We start from the raw sequence: 23,740 nt of genomic DNA on the forward strand, positions 1-23,740 counted from the left end.
ACCACTGAGTCGCAAATGAAGGTTTCTTTTCCCGCCATGGACGTCGAGCAGGCTCCACGTTTGGAATACCAGCGCGCGCTTGTCCGTGAGCGCGAGCGTCGCTGAAGGGCAGGCGAATCACTGCTCCGCACTTCCTACAGCTTTCACGTTGAGTGCAACTGCATACGTTTTTACTGTTGACTTCTTGAGCGCTGGTATTGCCATTCACATTTAATTCCAGAGTGATCCAATTTTTTTTATGTGTTCCTGATCACGACAATCGACCATTTGTCTCCTGATACTCTCCATTTGTGGTCCTGTAGATGAGAACAATTAGAGGCCGAATTTTCTCAATTTTCGGACACCCGCACCACAACACTGACGTCGTCAACTAACCTTGATGGTATACATATGAACCTGTTGGTACAAGACATGCAACATTTATCAGGTTTAATCTTTTAACACCTGAGACAGGGAAGTATAATTTATTAGCTGGTTCCTGTAATTAGTTTCGATCAGTCGTTAATCTAACGTCGTGAGGACCTTCTTCGAAGATTTCAAGATGACACCACTATACAGCACTTTGCAATTTTTTGCAGCTTTTTTTCTTTTTGCTTATCAAGCTACGTCGCAATCGACGCTATCGTCAGCAACACATGAAGCGCTCACAAACAATTCGTCTGCTTCTGTGTCCACGCCCACATTGAACTCCCGAGTACTCAGAAACATTTACAGGCATCGAAGTGTGCTCAAGCGTTTTGTGCCTTCGTCGAAGCCAGTACCTTGAACCACTGCGACCCACCCAAGCGCAACAAAGCAAAAAAATAATAATAACACCAACGCATCCGCATGCATAGCACACAAATAATAGATAGATAGATAGATAGATAGATAGATAGATAGATAGATAGATAGATAGATAGATAGATAGATAGATAGATAGATAGATAGATAGATAGATAGATAGATAGATAGATAGATAGATAGATAGATAGATAGATAGAATTTGTACGCTATGCATTCGGATGCGTTGATGTTGTTTTTATGCCTAAAATTATGCGACATAGGAGTGGAAGCTAGAGAGACACCCAGCAGTCAAAAGAAAGCGTTGTCACTAAAGCACTTGTGTTGTTCCGACTCGGAGTGTTCCTCCGAGTGGTCACTTTACATGGTCTCCATGCGATGAATTAAACGGTCTTCTCAAGCTACGCGTCGTTTATTCGCCCAAGAAACAAACGAGAGATAGAGAGAGTAAAATGGAAAGCAGAAAACTCACGTGCTGCAAGGCTCGCCTTGGCGAAAACCATGGAACCACCGGCGAACGCAGTGCCGTAGAAGGCAACCATGGCATCCAGGCTCGTCTCGCAGTGGATGCCAGCCATGTCTCCTGGCCCGAAGCCGAGGCTGGCCAGGCCAGCGGCGACGCGGGTGCAGGCATCCTCGAGCTCCCTATACGTGTAGCTCTCTCCCGTGTCGCCATTTATCTGGGGGCCAAAAGCAGGATGTCATATATCCGGGGCACTGTTCGGTAACGAGAGTGCGACCCAAGAGCAACAAAGCAAGAGAAGCGAGAAAGATGATGCCCTATTCGCTAGGAATGTCAACCTGTACTGTGCTTCAGGTCGTGCTCAGCGGTTGATACCGAACACCTACGTAGTCGTCAAAATACCAGCTCTTACTATGCATAAATTTATGCAATCAGTGTTCTTCCAAATGTCTATATCACAGCCACCCAGCCGAAAATATTAGAAATTTATAACTGGGAGCCTTACTACAACATGCTAGCAGGCCATATTGGCACGAACTGCACAGATCTTGCGCTAACACTTATCGATATAATAGCAAATATAATATTAATGGCTTCATAGTTTCTTCCTTAAGTTCCATTAGATATCTCGGTGTTAACATCTCACATAATCTAAACTGGTCTTTTCACGTAAGTAAAATAGTTAACAATGCTAACAGAGCTCTCGGTTACTTTCGTCGTAATTTACATATTGCCCCCCCCCCCCCATCAGTCAAATTATACTAGCCTACAAAGCACTAATTCGCCCAAAACTAGAGTATATATGCATCCGCCATTAGGGACCCACCCCAAATTAACCTAAGTAAGTCCATCGAACTAGTTCAATATCACGCAGTTAGATTCATCTACTCAGATTACTCATATCATACCAGTGTTAAAGCTGAACATTTTGACAGATATGCCTGTCTGTGATACCAGTGTTACTATCCTTAAAAGAAAAGCAGATCTACCTAACCTTGACCTACGCCGTAAGATTTTTAGACTATCCTTGTATCACAAAGTGTATCATACATTTCCTTATAACTCTCCCATTCAATCAGCCCATCGTACATCAGCCCGCACAAGTCACCACAAGGCCGTCTACCCACCTCCTGCTTGCACCACAGCAAACCATCACTCCTTTTTTCGCTCAGGCAGCCAGGGACTGGAACGATCTTTCCTCAAGTGTCATCCATCATTGCAACACGGATAAATTTAGAAGTGTCATAGAATCATTGTTTTATTAACCCTATATTGTTTGCCCACACCCTCATGTAAAGCCCTCTGGGGGGGGGGGGGGGGGGCTTTGAGGTATATTAAATAAAATACATACATAAATATCATCTGAGGTCACTTGCACGTTTCACTCTGCCGGAACCGACGCGCATGAACTTGTGCTGGCCAAAGCTTTCTTCGCCCCGTGTGTCAGTAATGTGAAGTTTTGTTTTCCCTTTATTTTGCCGTATACCTGTTTGCTAATGTGATAGGTTCTGGCGCTGATTTTTAGATCACTTTTAAAGCAACAGCCCCACTGCAAAGAGGAGCTGATGAACATCATTTGTGGTTGTTTTAGTGGCGAAGCGCCTTAGGGTCTCAGCGTGTCGGAGGGCATCGTCGTCTCCTGTCCATTTGCTTGAGAGGGCGCCACCGCCTCAGCGCTCGCCGTGTGGCGAGAGAGAGAGAGAGCGAACGGCGCCCGTTGACTATGGAAACGTTCTTTGTGCGATGAACTCTGGATTCGCTCGCTGGATTTCAAGCAAGACGGACGTGCCGGCCGCGATGTCCTGGATTACTCCTCGTACCTCTCGCTGACCGGCGCCCCGTGACGGACTCCTCGCCCGCTATGCCGTGCGCCGCTCATCGTCGGGACCTTCCAAGTTTCGTCGATGTTGTGCACTGTGCCTCTAGCTGTGTTTCGCGGACCCGTCCCTGAACTCCCGTGACCGTTTCTCAATCTTTCCTGTCCTCTTTTCTCTTCGTTGGATGGATGTGCTCCTCTCACTTTTCTCTCTATTTTCCTACTATTCTTTTATTCCCTCCTTACCCCCCACCCCTACAAGGCACTGCGCCGTGTCGCCTATAGGCAGACAGAAATTAGGTGCCTTTTTTCCTTTCCTGAATAACCACTGAAGAAGAAGAAGATGAACTCTGAACTACCAGCTCGCAAGGAACGAGAACGCGCCCTCGCCCGCGAGAGACACCGCTGACGCAGGCAGCGTCCGCTAGCGAGTTTCTTGATTGAAAAAACCGTCTGCTCGCGCTGCACAACCGTTCACCGGCCACGCCGTATATATAGGCACTGGATCTTCACCTGCAATATATAGTGCCGATGGGAGATTTCTCTTGTGCGTAGTTGAACAATAAAGATTCGCAGCGTGCACGTTAACTAAAAGGGGACTGCGGGTCTCTGTGTCTAATCTTCCTTCTGTCTCTCATTGCTCATTAGCTGAGATTTCTCTGTGGGAAACACCGGCGCACGCTGCATGCTGCGCCCCTCCACAGGTTTCATGTTAGTGGAGGTGTTTCATTACAGCGCCAACGGTCCGGAATGATTTTTTTTCTTCTTGTTTCACACTCATGAAATTGACACGAGCTACGCTACGTCAGGTTGAAGGCATCGAAAACCTTAGAGCAGAACTCTAGATCGACCACGCCAGAGAGTCACCATCGCTCAAAAATCGTACAATCGTCCAAAACGTATACAGTTCTTTAACCTGTACCGGGATCCAGAGAATGTCTGTTGCGTGGAGGCTCTGCGGCTCTTCGCGTGCTAATGTGAAATAGCTTTTCAGCTTGGTTTATTCGAAACACAAGGAAAGAGACTTGTCAGCACATATCATGTCCTCGCTGTCTCTCGAACGTTCATGTCATCTTAATTGTTACGTCTTTCTTTGCCATGATTCTTGGGCTAGTTCATTTATTTCGTACGACATATGTGCGCATACGCTTGTCGCTATAGTGTTCTAAAAAACTTCATGGTAAACAGAAATCTACCTTTGTCTCGTGGTAGAAAGCACGTGGGCTGGAAATACCAGCTTTAGAAGTAACAGTAGGCTGCAGCAGCGCTATCACAAGTTTAGCAACGGCAGAGAATCACCTGGCAATTCACTGTCGGGTTTGTATCTCCATGGAAAAGTTTGCTCCAAGTTCCGTTGTTCCGAGAAATCGCAATAAGTGGATGGTATTGATATGGGAGACAATAAAAGAAAAACTTGGAGGATGCTTGAGCTTCGTGTTCAAGAGTAGATCGCGATAGCGTAATCGGGCCCCGTTCGTATCGCCTTTTCAAGAGCTAGCCTCGCTTCGCTTCTCGGTGGACGCCTCAACAGTGCCTGAAGGAAAGGAACGTCTGTGCGCGTAACATTGGCCGTTTCAAACTATCCTAGAACACCTACTGCAAGTACAGTTGCGAAGTGCCCACACCATAATTCTTCCTTTTGCAAATTGACGAAGCGCCCGCTACGCGTCCGCAAGGCAACGCGCACCTGCACACTTTGTTGATGCTGATTATCTCCAAGGAACTGCAGTATATTTTCGAAAATGCAAGATGGTGTGCTGCAGCACCATCTTTTGTGTAAATGTCGTACCTTCCTCTTCCCTATCTCTCAATGAATTTGTTTGAAGTGGCCCTGAATGCGTAGGTTTGTCTGTGTGTTGTAGCTTTCACGCCTTTTTCATGAAGATTCAAAACCAATGTGCCCAACTTTTCATCCCGAGGACAGTGGTAACGGTGAGAATGGTAAGGTACGTTGGACAACGGAAAGGAGCGCACGCACGCATACGCTCCAGTTTTGTGGTTTCTATGCGACATGACACACGCCATTTTGAAGATCTAGTTGGCACAAGAAGAGTAAGCAATACGCATGCACCCTGCGCCCTCATTTGTACGCATAGCTTGCATGTGATTCAACATCCACTGGCTTCTTCGTGTGGCTGCCGTAACCATGACGGTAGCTGTCGTTGTTTGTTGGGTTTAACGGCACGTAAGCAACTAAGGCTATCATACGCCAAACGCGAGGTAAACATTCATTACCAAGTTGGGTCTCCTCAGTGAGCTCTCGCCTGAGCAAGGGCCCCGACGGTCCCAACTGATAAGAATAAAAACCTCATTCCTGTTCTCAAAAATCAGAAAGCGGATGAGGTAAACAAAACAGTGCTTAGCTAAGTACACGGTAAGTTTAAAGCTTTCCTAGAAATCCTGCTTTCCTTAAAAAGCTAAAACACACGATATATCAACAAACGCATCTTCGCCTGAAACCAGTGCTGGGTGAACAGGGATGTGTTTCTTTTTTCTAGTGTTTCAAGTTCTGTGCAAGAAAATAAGATGTGGCTTATTGTCAGGTAATCTATCCATGCTTCACATTTGGGCTTATGTTGCTTTGTTAGAATGAAGTTGTGTGTGAGGTGTGTGTGTCCTAAGCGCAGACGCCACAGTATCACTTCTTTAACACGTTCTTGGTGTGTGCAAGATTTCCATTCGCCTATCACAGGTTTAACTAGGTGTAGCTTGTTATTGCATTCATTGTTCCACGCTGACTGCGATTTTTTTGCTTAGTTTATAATGTACTAACATCGTGCATCTTTAGGAGGTACATTTATTTTCTTTATCTGCTTATGACGAGCTTCTGCCGCGCATACGTCTGCTCTTTCACTGCCACTAATACCGACGTGGCTCGGAACCCAGCATCATTTAATGCCTGGTCCTCGTGTGGTGGCCTTTATTACATTTTGTATAGCATGCCCCAGTAGTGGTGTCGCTGCGTTTCTTGAGTGAACAGCTGTGAGCACACTTAGGGAGTCTGGGTATATAATGCCATTTGGGAAGTTTTCTTGTAGTATTTCTTCTACGGCTATAGAAATGGCGTAACATTCGCAAGGAAGATGGATGCACACTGTGCAAGTCGTAGTGTTTCTTCCCGGTCTCCTTGTACCACTGCACTTCCAACATAGCCGGTCGTTTTCGAAATATCTGTATAAAAGCTTGTGAAGCTTCTGCATTACCCTCTAGTGCACGAAATTCCTGTGATAATGTGTTGTGGTGGCGTTTGTACTTTACGGAACTGTGTTAGGGTGAGGTCAAAGGCTGTGGAAAAGTTGAGCCATGCGAGCAGCGGGTCATGTCTGTGGGCTACGCCAGGCAATGTGTCCAGCACGCGAAGGTTGTCGCAAATCGCTTCAAACCGTAAAAGCAGTGGCCTAATGGTTTGTGGTTTGTTGTTGAACGGTATTCTCGAAGGAAAGTTTGTTACCAGTGGGTAGCAGATGTGTTTTGGTATGGGTCGTACCTTAAGAATATATGCACAGGTAAGAGCAGATCTGCTTTCTAGCGACGGTTAATTTGTTTCTACATAAAGGCTAGCTATAGGAGATGTTCTGTACGCCCCGCATGATAGACGTAGGCCTGAATTATGTATTAGATCTAGCTTTTTTAGGTACAGTTATGTTTTTTCTTGTTCGTTTTCTCCTTGATGTGGATTGAAGTCCCGTCAAGGAGATGATCGACGTCGATGAAACAGGGGGCAGGTTGGAGGCAATAAAAACTTGAAGGTATATTGTAGCGAAATATTTACAGTTCATATGTACATCTTGCCGAAGCACACTGATGATAACATAGACATCAACAGCATCTTACTCTTCTACTTATCTTTTCTTAAGTTAGAGCCTAAAACAATGTTTCTACATACGAAGAACCGAGTCTCACTGTTCGACCACCAAGTGGTTACGGCCCAGACAAAAGTTGCATCGTACGGAGTCTTACTGATCGATCAGTTAGGTGATTACAGCCTAGACTGAAAGGAAACGAATTCCGCCCAGTCTTAAGTACCTTGCGGTAAACAAAGAAAAGGGGAGGTGGCCGCTGGTGGTCCGCCTCGACATTCCCTTATCCAATCCGTTTATCCTCAGATTAAGCCACTCCCTACTGGGCTGGCCCTAATCTCGACAGCAGTGTCTTTACGGCGCATACAGGCGTTTTGGCACTCTTTCCCATCATGGCTCTCTCTCTCCTTATCCCACGTTTTCAGGGGTTCTCACGGTCGAAATACATCGGTATCTTAGCCCTGGTGCATTCACGCCATTTTCCCATACTCATCGAGTTGAACCCGCGGGGCCAGTCGCTAAACGGTTCCGGGAAAGAAAAGGCGTATGCGTGTCCCTGCCTCCCACGCATTCGGACCGTGCATTGTTGCGACTCAACCCAGCTTTACCGTCGGCGCGCCGAAAGCGCATGCCGGTCGTTGTTGGGGTCACGCATACTGTCGCCTTGAGCGACGGCATAGAGCAGGAGACGTTTGCCCTCCTCATTTTCCCACACATTCGGGCTGCCGACCTCTGAGAACGGTCGCTTGACCGCAACCCCTGCTGGCCATCGGGGTAGACAAGCTGCTCAAAGGAAGCCGTTTGCTTTCTATTGATAATTGCACAGCCAAAGACCAGGCAGAGAGAGAGCCGAGAAAGAAGCTTTGTACGACGTACAGTGCCGCGCCGTCTCGTCTGCACGATCGACTTATGAGCGGCGAAACCTAACAGGTACGATGGTCTTGCTGAACTATATATACTATACAGCCATAGTCCAAGGATGAGCGTACCGAAGAGCGATAGATGGGCATGTTCGGTCAGACCCCCAGAGTTTTCGTGACAGCACCTTAAGTGCGATTTGGAAGCTTTCTTCCTGAGGTTGAGGAATGTGAGTTCTTTTTTATCAAAAGTTACGCCTAAAAATTTTTGTTCTTCCTTTACTAAAGTACGGCTTCATTCTGGTACAGGGTGGAGTGAACCTGTAGGCCTCTTTTCAGTGAGAAAAAAACGGCGTGTTTCTTTTTTCTTTTTTTGGTGAGAACCAGAAATTTATGTCGGCCCAGATCGCGAGTTAGTTCAAGGTGAGCTGTATCTGCCTCTCACATGTTGGCAAGTTCGAGGATGTGCAGGCAATTTGAAGGTCATCAAATAGACAGAATACATAATGGCCTAATAATAATAATAATAATAATAATAATAATAATAATAATAATAATAATAATAATAATAATAATAATAATATAATAATAATAATAATAATAATAACTGTCGGAGTTAAACGTTCCAAAACCACGATATGATTATGAGAGACGCCGTAGTGGAGGACTCCGGTAATTTCGACCACCTGGGGTTCTTTAACGTGCACCTCGAGTACACGGGCCTTGATCATTTTCGCCTCCATCGAAAATGCGGCCGCCGCGGCCGCCGCGGCCGGGATTTACATAATGGACTGTGAGATAATGTTTGCTATGGAGTTCATTTTCACTATGAATGGTGTTGTACGTAACATGCAGCCCTGCAGTGCTCCGTTTTCCTGGACGAAGTTCTTTGACAGAGTTGTACCCCAGCGTGCATAAAAAGAACGGTGGCACAGAAAATCTTTTAGGCAGTTCAGCATCCTGCCGCGGACATCAAGGTCTGCTAGGTCGCGAAGAATCCCGAACCTCCATGTGGCCTTCTCCATATCAAAAAAGACTGCCAGACAGTGCTGTCTGTGTACGAAGGCTTCGCGGACTGTGTTTTCTAGACGAACAAGACAATCAGTTGTTGAGCACGTTTTTCTATATCCACACTGGCGATTGTCACGAAGTTGACTTGTTTTGAGAATAAACATGAGCCTCATGCTCAGGACTCATTAAAATGATTTTGCGAGGCAGTTTGTGAGAGCTATGGGCCTATAACTACTGAGGTTGGTTTGTGTCTTTGGAGGTTTCAAAAACGCTACGACTACGGCTTTTTTTCAAGCTTTGGGCATTTTTCCTTACACCCATATTCTGCTAAACAGCTGCAAGAGTGCTCCTACGGCAGCTTCTGAGAGGTTAGCGAGCGTTCTGTAGTGAATTTCGGCCGCTTCGCGCGCCTGTGAGACTGCGCATAGCTGTTCCTCTAATGCAAGACTGCTTAGAGCTGCGTCAAACCGCACTTCAGTGTTGTCCTTCTCGCTGCGTAACATGGAGTAACGCCAGAGCATATGACTGTGTTGTCGTTACACATTTATCGCACATTGTAGAGGTAGAGAACTCCGGATAGATCTTGTTGATTAATAGCGGGTTCGGATAGGTTCTTGTTTGCAAGAGCCTTAGCGTAATGGTCTGAGCTCTGTTTAGTTTACGGTGCGGAGGGGGAAGACCCTGCGTCCTAGGTAGAAGTGCTTGGTTAGCTCGTTGTACGACAGGAGGTGGTCCCTGCAATCTGGAAACTCAGCATCTTCTTGCCTTGTGGCTGCACGGTTGGCAAGTCTTCGTGCAACATTGTGGGCGGATTCATTGAGGTTCGTGGGAGGACCGTTGTCTCCCATATGAGCAGGAAACCAGATGATCATGTGGGATTTGACGACCTTTCCGTCGAGAATTACCAGGGCTTGTCTAGAGAATGTCATAAAAGAAATGCTCCGACGATATCACTAACTGCGTCGAATGCCTACGTATTTCGCGTGTCTCAAAACGATATAGCCCACCTGCCACTGTTTCTGCGTTTGACACATTACTTAGTTTTCAGGAATTTCTTACGGGTTTTGTTACAACGCCTGTCACAGATTTGCGCGCTGGTGCTGGTCGCGCCAAAATTTCCAGGCTTTATCCACGCGAGCCACTAAGCATGTCGATTTGCGCTTCGAGGCAAATATATGCTTGCATATGGTCTTTCACGTACTTGGAATTCCTATATTTTGGCTGCTTCTTCATCACTTTACTTTCACGGTGGTTGGAGGACTGCGTAGATAACCATCTTGAATCGAAAAGGAGAAATGTCACACAACGTTTGCTGTCACTTCCGGTATACCTCCAACGGGCGGCCGTTCTGCGTTAAGTGGTTCATAGCAATGGTAGATTTCTACCCCGGCTGTGATGCCAATGCCAGCAATATTTCTTTATTAAATTTCCGTGCAATAAACAATGAATATTCGCCTGTACCGTAGTCTGTAGTGCTCGAGGCTTTTGTGCCGGAGAACGCCAGATCGGCTCCGCCATTGTACGCGCATTTTACGCGCCGTGGTAGCTGACCATGAAAGGTGTCGCGCTGCTAAGCTCCAGGACGCGGGTTCGATTCCCGGCCACTGCTGCCGCCTTTCCATGGGGACGAAATGACCTCTTAATACATATACCCGCATCAAGTAAAGCGGTGGAGCTCGCTACAATGGTCCGAACACTAGAATATTGGACCTTTTACGTTATCGTTTGGTGTTTATTTTAGAAAAACAAATAATACATGGTGAGAGTACCCGGCTGTTTGGAGGAGTCTGAGACACCTCTAAGGTGCTATTGCGGGGTGCATGTAATCGCAATGTACTACAGCAGCGACTACGTGTATATTGACGAAACTGGCGACATTGAAAGGCACATTAAACAGCACAATTATGACGTTTGGAAAGGACATCAAAATCGAGCGCTTTCAATGAGACAAGCAGTCGACTCGGGGAAGGCCCGTGTTCTTTTCAGAGGAAAATGACTACCTCGACGCCTTTAGTCTTGAGTCTGAGACTGCATCGCACATATTGTGATTACAATCTGCCGTCCGTGTGCGCATGATGCATGTCACGTGTTCGAGACTTTCTAAGCGAACTGTTCGAGCACTTTTGCGTTTTTACCTGCGAAAAAACCTCCAGAGAGGGAGCCGGAATGTATTTTTCTATTTAGTGTTTACTTTGGTGAGTGCAGTGCTCCTTGTTTTTATTGCGATAGCAATTATATGGACATTCTCGACGGGTTTTTGCCGTCATGTCCCGTATAAGGTCCAAATTGATAACGTCCCCCGCGCATCGTATGTTCTACCACGGGTGTCGCTCAAGCGGCAACTTTGAACTTTGATTCTCAGGGCGCGGCCGAGATCGCTCGCGCTCTCAACGCGGAGAGACTGCGCGGAAAGGAACGGAGGCTCTCCTGGAACGGTCGCATTCTCTTGCACCAGCGTTTTGTAGAGTTGCGCGAGATCGGATCCAAAAGAGTTAACTGCCAGCAGGGCTGGGCAAAGATACTTTGAAATTGTATCGAGATACGATACAAGATACTCAGGCAAAGAGTATTTGAGATACAGATACAAGATACTGCCGCAATAATTGTATCCGATACGATACTTGCCAATTGTATCTTAAGATACTTCGATACATTCGCAAATTTGTTAATATAGATCTATGTAATGTAGCAGCAAACTCAATGCACAAAAATGTCTGCTTGAAATTTATTAACTACGACCAACCTTGTTTCATCTGAATGAAATGTCTCTTAGTATCTTACAAGTTTTGTCCTTCTTGCTCAAAGTACATTAGCTCAATTCCGAAATAACTTACTGGGGTTTGTTTAAGCTGCTTAACAGGACACCTCTTTATAAATTTCGCTGACAGAGATTCTTGCTTGTTTTTTTTTTGTAATTGATGGGAGTTGCTGCTCAGCTTGCCGACCAGCTAGCGGGTTGCCATCTAATCACAAGAACTTCAATAAGAAGCCTTGTCACGATGGTGCAAATACCGGCGTGGACATTTACCTTGTCCGTAAGCCACCGTTACGCAATACTGGATTCCCGGACAGGTGTACAGTAGCAACAAAGCAGGTAGCGGCATTTTTTATGACGCATAGTGTATACGTAGAGGACATAAAACAGAAATGACTGTTCATATTCTACGTATCTTCTAGTGTAAAGCGTTCGTTATCAATATACTCATTAACGTGCAATTTTTAAACAATTTTTCTTCAACGAAAGAATATGTGCAACCAGGAAACGCCTCAGACGTATTGTATATTCATATGGTATAGTGTCGAATATGAAGGCGGCAGTCAAATTGTAGAAACGAAACTCTTTACTGAGCTAACTTCAGCGAAGAAAACTAAGTCACTGAAAGTACAAGCAAAGCATGCTGCACGGAGATAGCGGCGATCACATTCGTCGGTCGTCGGTAATCTGGCCATCGGCAGAACGCGTCGTCTTTCATACATCAGGGATTAAAGCTTCCAGCGTTATCACAGGAGCTCGCGCAAGCTCCCGATTAAACTAGACTACTCGCGTCCTGCGCGTAATTTTAACAGAACAATTGGAAAAAATGGCGAAGCTTCCAAAACATTGCGGCGCGGCTTGCGCTGAGTGGTGCTAACAACTTTGTTTTTCGGTTTAAACGCAATCACACCAAAATAAATAAATAAATAAATAAATAAATAAATAAATAAATAAATTAATAAGAGCGCGTGGCTGCATAGTTGCACAAAGCGTCGCAGGACACCGCCGCTATTAGCGCTATTGCCACTTACAGCTCCGACGATCTGGCGACTAGTAATTGCAAAAAAATCAGGGAGGCCTAAAAAAGGAAAAAAAAAAAGAAATTATAAGTAAAATAGACAGGGGGTTCTCTATCAAACATTCATTGTGAATAAGTATAGAAACCCGATGCAGGCGGGACCACTATTAGCTATGCCAATTAAGGATGAAGTATCGTCAGCTTACCTGTTAAGGTAAGACAATAGAAAATTACGTGCCTATGCAAAATTGCCTGAAAATACTAGTTCGGACGCTCATGAGAAAAACGGCGCATTTGGTATGTTTCTCGAATCCCCCATCTAAAATCTATAAGATAGCTCCTAATAATTTCCATTATTATAATGCAAACTCAATTTCGCTATTTTATTAAGCGGTAAAGTAGAATGGTTTACACTCTACTCAAAGCCCGCCGCGGTGGCCTAGTGGTTATGGTGCTCGACTACTGACCCGAAGGTCACAGGAACGAGTTCTGGCCACGGCGGAAGAATTTTCGATGGAGGCAAAAATCTTTGAGGCCGGTGTATTCAGGTTTAGGCGCACGTTGAAAAACCCCAGGTGGTCGAAATTTCCGACGCCCTCCACCACGGCGTCTCTCATAATCATAGCGTGGTTTGGGGACGTTAAACCTCAAATATTATTATTACTGTATACTCAAGGCACGCCCACATAACTATATATTCGTTTTCAAAATCTCCTTGGCAGAACAGTAAATTCAAGTGAAGTATAAATGTGTAAACAGTAGCAAATATAACGCAGACATTTAAAAGTAGCAACAAAGCAGTGGGATTCTTTTGGCAGCCCTTTACAAAAGAGATATTTTTATCGACAAAACCGGAAAAAACCATAGAGACCTAGGGAATGTATCATATCCAAAAGAAGCGCAGATAAGAAAGCGTTTGTGCTAACAATAAAATTATGATTTAAAAAAAATTGAAAAAAGATAGCAAGAAGAAAAATATACGGTACACCGATATCTTTTGCTAGGTAAGGACTTGTTCTAATAGATCGAGCATCGGTATCGGTAGAGCTGTAGTCCTTAGAACATTATCTGCATATAAGCCAATGTCATCGTATGTAAGGCAAACTTACGTCCACGAAGTCCTTCAAGTCGCTGGTGTGTGAAAGCCATGAGACGCGAAGCAACTCCGTTCTTGCATTCTTCAGATTACGTAACGAAGCACCACGCAAGAGAATCTTCAATAACGACACGAAAGCGGCATAAGAATTTCTGTGACAGACGCTGCGCTCATTAGAGTGCGCGGCGCAGGACCGTGGCTAAAGAGAAAGTGTCATGGAACTGACACAAATAAAACGAAAAAAAAAATCGAGAAAACAAGAACTACGTGGGCTGGGTGTAGACGTTCGCGCGCGTGTTTGTGTCGAGACTGCGCGAGAGCTGCCACTTGACTCTGTTCCACCCGTAGGGCGCGCAAACCTCATCACCTGACCTCACTAGAGGACTCTGGCAGAAAGATAAATTTATGTCGCTGCCCTTAGTTTTATTCATATGGCTTAGTGGCGCCAGTAACAGTTTCAGAAGCGGAGTTCAGCCCGCGATAATTGTTTCACACGGTGGTGTTGCGATAGCAGTATCTTGTATCTTAAGATACACGATACATTATTGAATGTATCGGAAATACAGATACAGATACTCGTTTTGCGAGACGTATCGCGATACAGATACAAGATACCCAAAGAGTATCTAAGATAGTATCTAAGATACATGTATCTTCGATACTGCCCAGCACTGACTGCCAGCCTCACTTCGTATAACATTACAATTTGTTGCTATCGCATTCATTGCTTCGCCCTTGCGGTGAAACTTGACTTTTTTGTTTTGTTTTTTTTTTTTTTCACTACGAAATAAGAGGTCGTAATGGGCAAATGTTAGCGCCAGTGCCTACAATGGAGTGCTACACACTTCTTACTTAATTTCAGCAGCGTATAAATTTCAGCACTATTACCCTCTAGTGTAAACCTAACTGCTCCAACAACAAATGGAGCAAAATGTTCCGCGCGTAACTGTATCTTTCTGCTCATATGATTTGAATTGCGTTGTGGCTAAACACGGGAGCGTCCGTCTCTTCGGAATAAATTGTAGATATCTGCCACTTTGTGCGCTGTCTTTAGCCAACTGCCTTAGTATATTCCTGTAGGCTAATTATTCCTAAGTACTGGGTTGCGCAGAAAGCATTTTCTTGATACTTTCTTTAAATTTTATTTGCAGTGACACGTGCACACGAACACTTTACTGTGCTTAGATGCACATTAATGGAGACAGGCCATTCTTCTACAAATGCATGCACTCAGGTAAGCCGCGTGCATCATTCTTCACAGGAGTTTGAATGCAATCCACAATCATCCACCTGTATGCGTAAATGACAGCACAGGTAATCAGATGTGTAATTTACAGAGACACACAAAAAAAGAGGCACTATGGTGTGACGCACAGCGGAGGATCCTGCTGTCCAAAAGTCATATCTGGAAAAATAAGTCATAATAAAAACCCTAAACACGGCTTATTGTTGATAACAAAACAGCAAAAGGCTTATAGCACAAGTCCAAGAATTATCGAGAAAATGGAGGGGGGGGGGGGTAATCACAGTTATAAAAAAACTACAAGAGGCCGACACAAGCATCAACAGGTGATGGGAACACCGAAGTAAAAAAAGAAGCGTCATACAACGCTCGGCTTTGTCATGAGAAATTCTATTTTGTTTCTCTATCTTTGCTTACTCTGCAAAGTTGATCGCTTTATCAATAAGCGAGTGCTGCTTCGAGCTCTCTCATGATAACATTGTAGTTTTTGGTCTTGTTTGGCTGGCGTCTATGTATAATCAGATAACTTCCGCAAAATGCACGCTCAGCGTCGTTCTGGGTTTCTGGCAGCCTGGGAGCAGTGTTTCCTTCGGCCGCGGTGGCCACTGCTGATAACCGTATGGGGACTTATGTGTGCGTGCGCAAGCGCGCGCGTGTTCGTGTGTGTGCGCGTGCGCGTGTGCGTGTGCGTGTGCGTGTGTGTGCGTGTGTGTGTGTGTGTGTGTGTGTGTGTGTGTGTGTGTGTGTATGTGTGTGTGTTTCTGAAGACGCGGTTTCTAAACGTTTGCTCCTGAAACACATCTTTCGAGCACGTGCGCTTCAATGCAACTCTTTCTTTTATTATTTGTATACAAGAAATGACACCAATTTGACTTCTGCAGTGTTCGCGCTTGCCAATGTGCAAGAGACGCCTATCGTACGTTTTTCGGAAATAATGAAACGAGCAATCACGTTCAGTCTCACTACCGTGGTATTAAACGACGTCGTAGTAAAATTCAAGAAATTGCGCTGCGCATTGATAATATTTTTTAAAAGGACGTTAATGTTCTATAAAATCGTATTGTTTTGAGCTGTTCGTTTAATGAAGAATACAGATGTTGTATGCGCATTCTTCGAGCATGTTGCATGCCTTGACCTCTCTCCTTTCCCCCGCAAACTCTTACACGGGAAGTTCTTGATAATAATATCTCGTGTGAGTTGTGTCTTTGAATAAAAATGTCCTTACTGGATTGCAACCGCTGATAACCCGTATTTGAAAGTACGAGATCAAAAGACGCCACGTAGAGCAAATGTGAGACATTGGTGTTAAAGAGCATTGACACCATGGTCAAAAATGTTAATTACAGACTAACGGACTCATGAGTCGACTCACTCAGACTCAGATGGAGCCGTGAGTCTCAGTCCGGTTGAGAAAAAATTTGGTGAGTCCGAGTGCAGCCCTAAGCGCAAATAATATTTATTGAGGGAGCCTGAGTGAGCTCCAGTTCTTTTGCAGACCTATGGAGTCGAGCACCATAACCACTAGACCACCGTGGCAGGTAACAAAGCCAGTGCTCGCCAGGTGTATGCTCACAAGAGCTCGGCCAGACTTTTACGTAATTTCGCTTCTCGTGCTGCACATTACCGCGGCCGCCACTAGACGGAGGCGGGCTGTATATACACAGTAGCGCGCTCGTCATCATACATTCCCGATATGTGGGAATACATTCAAAGAAAAAGAAAAGATAATGCTCAAGGTGATTCTTCGGGAAGTCGAAAGATGGGACTATCTTCCGCAGCCCTTGCGGGAGGCACAGCGCCATAGGAAATGCTCAAGGTTATGCATGACGCGCGCTGACGTTGCTTCGTATCCCATTGTCATCATACCCCCCTTCGCTTGGCTACCAGCGCGCTCATCGCCGCGGGACGATAGAAGACAAAATAGCGCTTAACCCTGTCAGTCCTCGTACTTGTGACTGTAAGTCAATACAAAAAAAATGTCACCCTCAGACACGCGGAAACAAACGCAGGCGAAATCGTCGAGGCATTCCACACTAGCAAAAAATCGTGATTCTTGCATCTCACTTTCATTCATCAGCCTAATGTATTGTGAAATGAGCATTTTTTAACAATCTTGCGCTTAATGGTAGCGTCATATGCGCACGTATGTGGTCATTCTTGTGCATTCATTCCTTACGGTGTGCAATGAACGCTTCACTTGTTAGTTCAGCGTCTTTTCCTGTGGTCTTCTTTGTCTTGTGCTTCCGCCTTTTGCGCCACCTATAGAGGTAATCTGCGGCAAGCAAGCACAGATTTACAAAATGCTACGACAGTCAGGCACCTGTCGTCATCGCACACGAACTCAACTTTAGATGCGGCGAGCTATTTCCACCTCGACGTAAAGTTGAAATGAGTAATTATCAAACCTCGTTGTTAAACTTTTTAATTATTAAATTGAAGGCTGTTTTTATATGGAAAAATTTATAGGACGTGACACTTTATGGCGCACCCATTTATGACATACCATTCATTGCGTGTGATGTTTCGTGCTTATTTGATGCTTTCGCGCTCCCAGGAAAGTCAGAATGCCCACTTTTTTTTTTTTTTTCACTGTACAGCGTAAAACTACGGGGAAGCCACTGTGGCGCTTCTTCTCGCTGACAAGCGAAAGGGTGCTTTTCGCTTATTTAGAGTTTAAGAAAGAAACAGATTAAGCACTACACACCAAAAAGCAAAAAATAAGCGGTCCACTTGCGTATTTGAAGCAACTTGACATTTTTCTTGATCACATTCTACTGCTACGCGCCTTTCTTTCAAAATTTGTCACTTGAAGTTCCGGTCTGACGTAACACAGCGGCGGCATTTCCTGCGTGCCCGGCGAGCTCAGTTTCGATATCGCCTGCATCGGGGACTTGAATTCCGATTATTAAAGGGCCCATATGATACCCGCTTTCGGATCATAATCTGTGTTATGTGGGTTAATCCTTGTGCGTTCACAAACAAGCTGGTGAAATTTTAGCGCATTTAGTAGAGCAGTTAAATTAAAATTGAATATTTTTATAAACATGCGAGCGGCCTGAGAGTCGGGCAATACGGGCGCACTAGCGAGCCATGACGTAAAAAGATGCTTGCTGTGCGAGCCTCTGCATGCCGGGCAAACATTTTGTTCCGTGGTCAGCTGCACGTGCAATCGAGCTCTTTAAGCTTTCTTTAGCTTGGCATCGAAATTAAGCAGTTTGCAGCGGCTGAAACATTGGTAGCAGACAATGGCTCCGCTGCATGCAGCACATGACGACACACACGCCATGGAAAAATGGCGGTGGGCGGGGTTTATAGCCGGTGACTTCTAGGGCCTATTTCGCTCTGAAATATTCATATACAGTCCTTTTTTTTTCATATGTGTATAGGCACAATAGACCCTCTACTTCTATTTTTCGCTGAAAACCGCGACTTGTTGGGTGACCACGTCATGGCCCCTTTAATGTCTCAAATTACGTTTTTTTTTGTAGTTCTATAAATTGGGTATGCCATTAAAAATGGGTATGCCATTAATTGTCACGTCCTATAGCTTCTCCACATAAACAACTTCCCTCAAGTTAATAATTAAAAGGTTAATTAACGTGTGTTTGATAGTAATTTCAATGCAACTTTAGATGGGGCAATGTATTTCCGCCTCGACGTAGAGTTCGTGTGCGGAGACGACAGGTGCCTCACTGTCACAGAATTACTATTTAGAAAATCTCTACTGTCGAACAAAAAAAACAAAAGAAGCACCCTGTATAGGCGGTTTTCCTGTTTGTAATTAAAACACCGTGCGCCTCAAAGGCGCGCGCCCCAGGAAACTCACGGTGTGGGACTTCCGGCATTTTTTACTCAATCAATAGGCCTGGCGATGTCGGCGTAGTGCGTTTGTTTCTCCATTCAGTTATCTCTGGCACTCTCTCCGAGACACGTTTAGAGCGATGTATGACGACTACTTGAATGGACACAAAGGTGCACAGAATGACACGTTGCATGAACAGAACGTATACGCTCAAAGCAGCTGCTTAAAACGGGCAAGTAGCCGCGCTCAACAGCGCTGTTGCAGCACGCCACATAGGCATAAAGCACTTATTATTGTACCAGTGACATATACTGGGCACTTTCGATAGCGATCCAGAACAACCATGATTGATCACATTCTAAAGCGTCCAGCGTGACAGCGATAATGTATAGTATACTCATTACGTTAAACTGCCAGGCCGGCTGGGTCTGTCTGGTCCTTTGCTTTGAAGGTCAGATGCAGTTGAAGCATCTGACCTTCACTGTAATCCGTTTACATCTACAGTACATTTTAAAAACCAAAGATTCATCTACTTTGGTGCGACGATGACCGTCGACGCCAAGGTCATCCTCGCGCAGTCTGACAGCGCAGATTGTAGAGGTGACATGCATATAGTTGCTCGCAGCTACTCGGATACACTCGTCAGCGTTGCTGTCATCGATAAGAAATGTAACCGCGTTTCATTGATTGATGACAAACAATAACCGCAGGCACCGCCATAACCGCGACGTGCGCTGCGTGGCGGTTGAGAGCGGCTGCATGCATATGTATCCCGAGCGTCGCTTGAGACAGTGAGCATTGAGTACTGTGAATATAACCACAAGAGACATGTTTCCAGCGAATTTTCAGCCCCTGGCGGCTTTCACGCATTGGAGAAGACGCTGTGATCTGACATGGGCAGACGACAGCGGCTTCCGCGGTACATGGACAGGAAAATTTCTCGTTTGTAATTGGGTGCTTTAGACTAACGCCTTAGCTTCGAATAACTGCCGCTAGGGTATGCATCAAGCTTACTTGCTTTGAATAAAGTGGACAGAACATATATGCGAGTTTTTTGTGGAAGTAAAGTTGTCTCACCCAATCGGCCGTGCCACGGTGGTCTAGTGGTTATGGCGCTCGAATGCTGACCCGAAGGTCGCGGGATCGAATTCCGGGCCGCGGCGGCTGCATTTTCGATGGAGGCGAAAATGTCTGAGGCCCGTGTAGTTAGATTTAGGTGCACGTTAAAGAACCCCAGGTGGTCGAAATTTCCGGAGCCCTCCACTACGGCGTCTCTCATAATCATATCGTGGTTTTGGGGCGTTAAACCCCAGATATTATATTATTATTATTACCTAATCGGCCGCATTACAGGCCGCCCGTTCGGGAAACTGAATGTTTTCACTTGCGGGAGTGCATAGAGCATCTCAGCACTACGCAGCAATGCCAGAGTGTCAAGCGATTCGTTGGAATCCTAACCACGAAAACATCGCAAAAGAAGCAGCGGCGGCTATCAAAGCAAACAAGCGTAACCGGATGTTTTCTAGGGTTCGTTTGCGGTGAAGGCTTCGTGTTGCTTGAGAACGGTAAGCGCTGGCGAAACCGTCAATATCACTCACTCGCTGCTCTATGTTCCGCCCTATAGCAGCTTGGCATCTGCTTGTACATACTCAAATGGCCAAACGCAACTTGACGAAAATGCAACTGCAACAAATTACAGACGAAAAGCCTAGACAACATGCATGAAATAAACAACATTATTGGCACGTTCCACGGCAGCGTCTCCCTGCTCTTTGCTGAGCCTAGAACCTCGAATGATATTGAAATTCCACGTTGGGTGGTCAACGTGTCAAACAGCGCCAACCACAGACAAGAGACAAATTGCGTCAGAGTGTGCACGGTCTCTCCGATACTGTCATTCGCGTGGTTGGACACCTTGAGACGCGAACCTTTATTCTCGTCGAGTCACTTACCAACGCTGTGTGGTCCTTGAACTTGTCCCAGACAGACCTCAAGTAAGTCGCGTAATCGGCTTCCGGCAGAGGCTGCTCTGGCACCGACGACCTCACTACCCGGTCTTCGATAATCGCTGCTTCGCCCACGACGCTGTCCATGTCTTTGTGTCGCCTCCGAACAGTCCCGCCGCGCTGGCAAGCTCGCAGCGAAGGGAGCGACCGCGTCACACCACTTAGAGAGAAGTGGCTCTTGAAGGTGGCGCTATTTCTTCCAACCCTTGCCGGAGCCCGGCTCAGCTCGAGTCGAGGCGAAGCGTGTTTTTCCGCACCGAGATTGGGCGAGTGGGGCGGTCTGATTATCCGCAGAATGACGGCCTACAGTCGCTGAGCGCGCCCCTCAACGCAGAGACTCGTCCATCCTCTTCACGTCAAGGTCGAGGCTGGCACCACAAAGCCTATTGTTACTACAGGTCTCCCCGTATTTTCTTTACGCAACGCATTCCTCTCCGCTACGCTATGACGAATGTCAGCTAGGCAAGTGTAATTATCTAGGCACGTGCAAAGGAGGGGAAAAATAAAATCATATATATATATATATATATATATATATATATATATATATATATATATATATATATATATATATACATATATATATATATATATATATATATATATATATATATATATATATATATATATATATATATATATATAACTAAGATTATCACGCCTGCCTATTACGTGGTACCCTCGAAAAATAGATAACCCTATCGGTAGCGGATCCGTCAGACAACACACACTTGCCTTAACGAGGCCAATCTCCTGACTAGTGAACCTAAGCAATCGGGCAAATTGATAAAAAGATTTGGAGTTGACGCGATCTAAAAAGTCTAACAATTCTATCTGTTAACAGTCGTGCTTATAGCTCATAGAACAAGTGTTATTAACTTTGAAGTTCATGACAAATGTTCATTATTGCACGAAGGCCATCGCAATTGATTTTAAAAAGATAAACAAAAAAAGACATGAATGATAATTATATCTGCATGGCTAGGGGCAGTGTTCCGTTTTGTTAAAAGAAGGATCACCGTCTAATATTTCGTTACAGTGTCGCGATCGCAAAGGGACTTAAAAAAACTGGAACCACTCCACACGGTGAACCAATGAAATTAACAGAAAATTAAGCCAAAAAGGAAAGCATAGGGGACATTATTTGTTGTTTTTAATTGAAGCGTAATGATTACAGCGCAAATTGAAAGGAGTTCAAGTGGACGAAGGAGCCCCCTATCCGTTGGCGGGATCCGAACCCACAACTTTCGAATTGGTGTCCGATGCTCTACCAATGGTGCTATGACGGATTGCGCTCCCGGATCCCCTTTTTTGGGTATTTATGTGCGTTTAATCCATGGGAGTACTAGTTAGCGCCACTCGTAGCCAAGGCGGCGAGTGTAGAAGACTATTTTTAAAGCCAGAAAGCGTCACGCGGAACATGATCTCTGCACGAAGTGGCAGCTGACCAATAAACCATCGCATGCCACCTAAGGCATGAAGTCTGCCGGGACGACGCGTAATTCGAAGGTTTTGGGTTCGGATCCCACCGACGGACATATATATATATATACCGTATTTACTCGAATCTAAGCCGATGTTTTTTTCGAAAAAATGATGTGCGAAAGTGGGGGGTCGGCTTAGATTCGAGTACAATGAATAGGTTTTATATATATATATATATATATATATATATATATATATATATATATAGGGTGCTTGTTCGTCCACTTTAATTCCTTTCAATTTAGGTCATAATCATTGCACTGCAATTAAAAACAACAAATAAAAGAGAGAGAGAGAGAGAGCTCTTTATTGAAATGCAGAGAATTTAGCCGGCGTGTGTAAATTCAAAAAAAAAAATAGAAAACAACAACAACAACAAATAATGTCATATATGCTTTCCTAATTGGTCTACTTCTCTGTTGGTTTCATTGCTTGCGTCTAGCAAAGAAATGAGCCTCTCCAACAACTCCCCTTCTTTGGTACCTCCGCACTTTGAAGGTGGATGGCCAGCGAAGCTGTTTAGCACATCATTAGACAGAGGTGGCTCAGAAATTTCAGCAAAGGCACGAGCTCGGTTATTGTCTTGATCGTCACTGGGCGGCATCGGCATGGCGTGCTCTTCCTAGCATTCGCCAACTTGAGCGGCCCCATAAAGGAGCGTCGCGAGACCACTGACACGCATGTTTGGCATAAACCTTTCCCAAAGCCTGAATTTTCCTGACGTGTACAATTCTTGTCCTGCAGAGGGCTTTTATTCGACCACCACGAAAGTGAACAAGACCTTCATATATTCACACTTGCTTCGAACCGCGGGTATACAACGCATTCATATATGGCTCAGTTATATGTATTCACTTTCTGCAAGCATGTATGTGCAGCCCAGTAGTCAAGACACTCGACTTGGTAGCGTGAGGCCCGGTTTCCGATCCAAACCCACCAAAAAAATATTTCGATGTATTCATTTATTTCTGGGAGTTTTGTCGACGCACGTGAAAAATACAAGGAACATTAGCCATATACAGCTTATCTGTATAATTTTGGTGACAGTACATCTTCATTCAGAAGAACGAAGACACGCGTCTGATTATATGGTCGAGACTTGGCGGTTTAAACTGCGTAATTAGCGTATCTTCAACTATCTGCCATAAAGATGAGATGGGAAGCATGAAGAGTTATATTTCGCCTAGGCCCGCGTGTGTACCTAATTGACGAATGGCGATGCCATCGCCGAGGATGTGCAAATAAGTCTGTATCTGTGTCTACCAATTTTTCTATCACAGTGCGACCTTGAAAAAATTTCTGGGTTTTTACGTGCCAAAACCACGATATGATCATGAGGCACACCGCAGTGAGCATGGTGTTTTCGCCACCAAATAAGCTTACGCGGTTGTGTTCGCGAATTTCAGTCGTAAACGCACGGGCTGCTGCTTTAAAAAAAAGCATGAAAAGAGATATGTACAGGTGCCGTGTCGTTGGTGTATAAGACCCGTTAACGTGTGGGATACCTCCGTGGGGCAGACGGGGCGCTGCGTAAATGACCGTGCACGGGAACATCAGCTGACTATCAAAATTAATGAAATGACCCATTAGCCTGCACATCGCGCT

At 45.1% G+C, this 23,740-nt stretch overlaps 1 protein-coding gene across 1 annotated transcript in view; it reads right to left on the reverse strand.

Moving 5' to 3' along the window:
- The window catches only part of LOC119407228 (uncharacterized), a 42,300-nt gene extending 21,395 nt beyond the window's left edge, over positions 1-20,905 (reverse strand). Inside the window, exons 1-2 of the mRNA XM_037674112.2 lie at positions 20,597-20,905; positions 1,256-1,463 (exon numbers count right to left, since the gene is read on the reverse strand). Of these exons, the coding sequence (XP_037530040.1) occupies positions 1,256-1,463; positions 20,597-20,737 (349 nt within the window). The 5' untranslated portion in view covers positions 20,738-20,905. The remainder of the gene's footprint in view (positions 1-1,255; positions 1,464-20,596) is intronic.
- Between the last annotated feature and the right edge of the window lie 2,835 nt (positions 20,906-23,740).

This window comes from Rhipicephalus sanguineus, chromosome 1 (genome assembly GCF_013339695.2).
Source record: "Rhipicephalus sanguineus isolate Rsan-2018 chromosome 1, BIME_Rsan_1.4, whole genome shotgun sequence".
NCBI classification, from domain to species: Eukaryota; Metazoa; Arthropoda; class Arachnida; order Ixodida; family Ixodidae; genus Rhipicephalus; species Rhipicephalus sanguineus.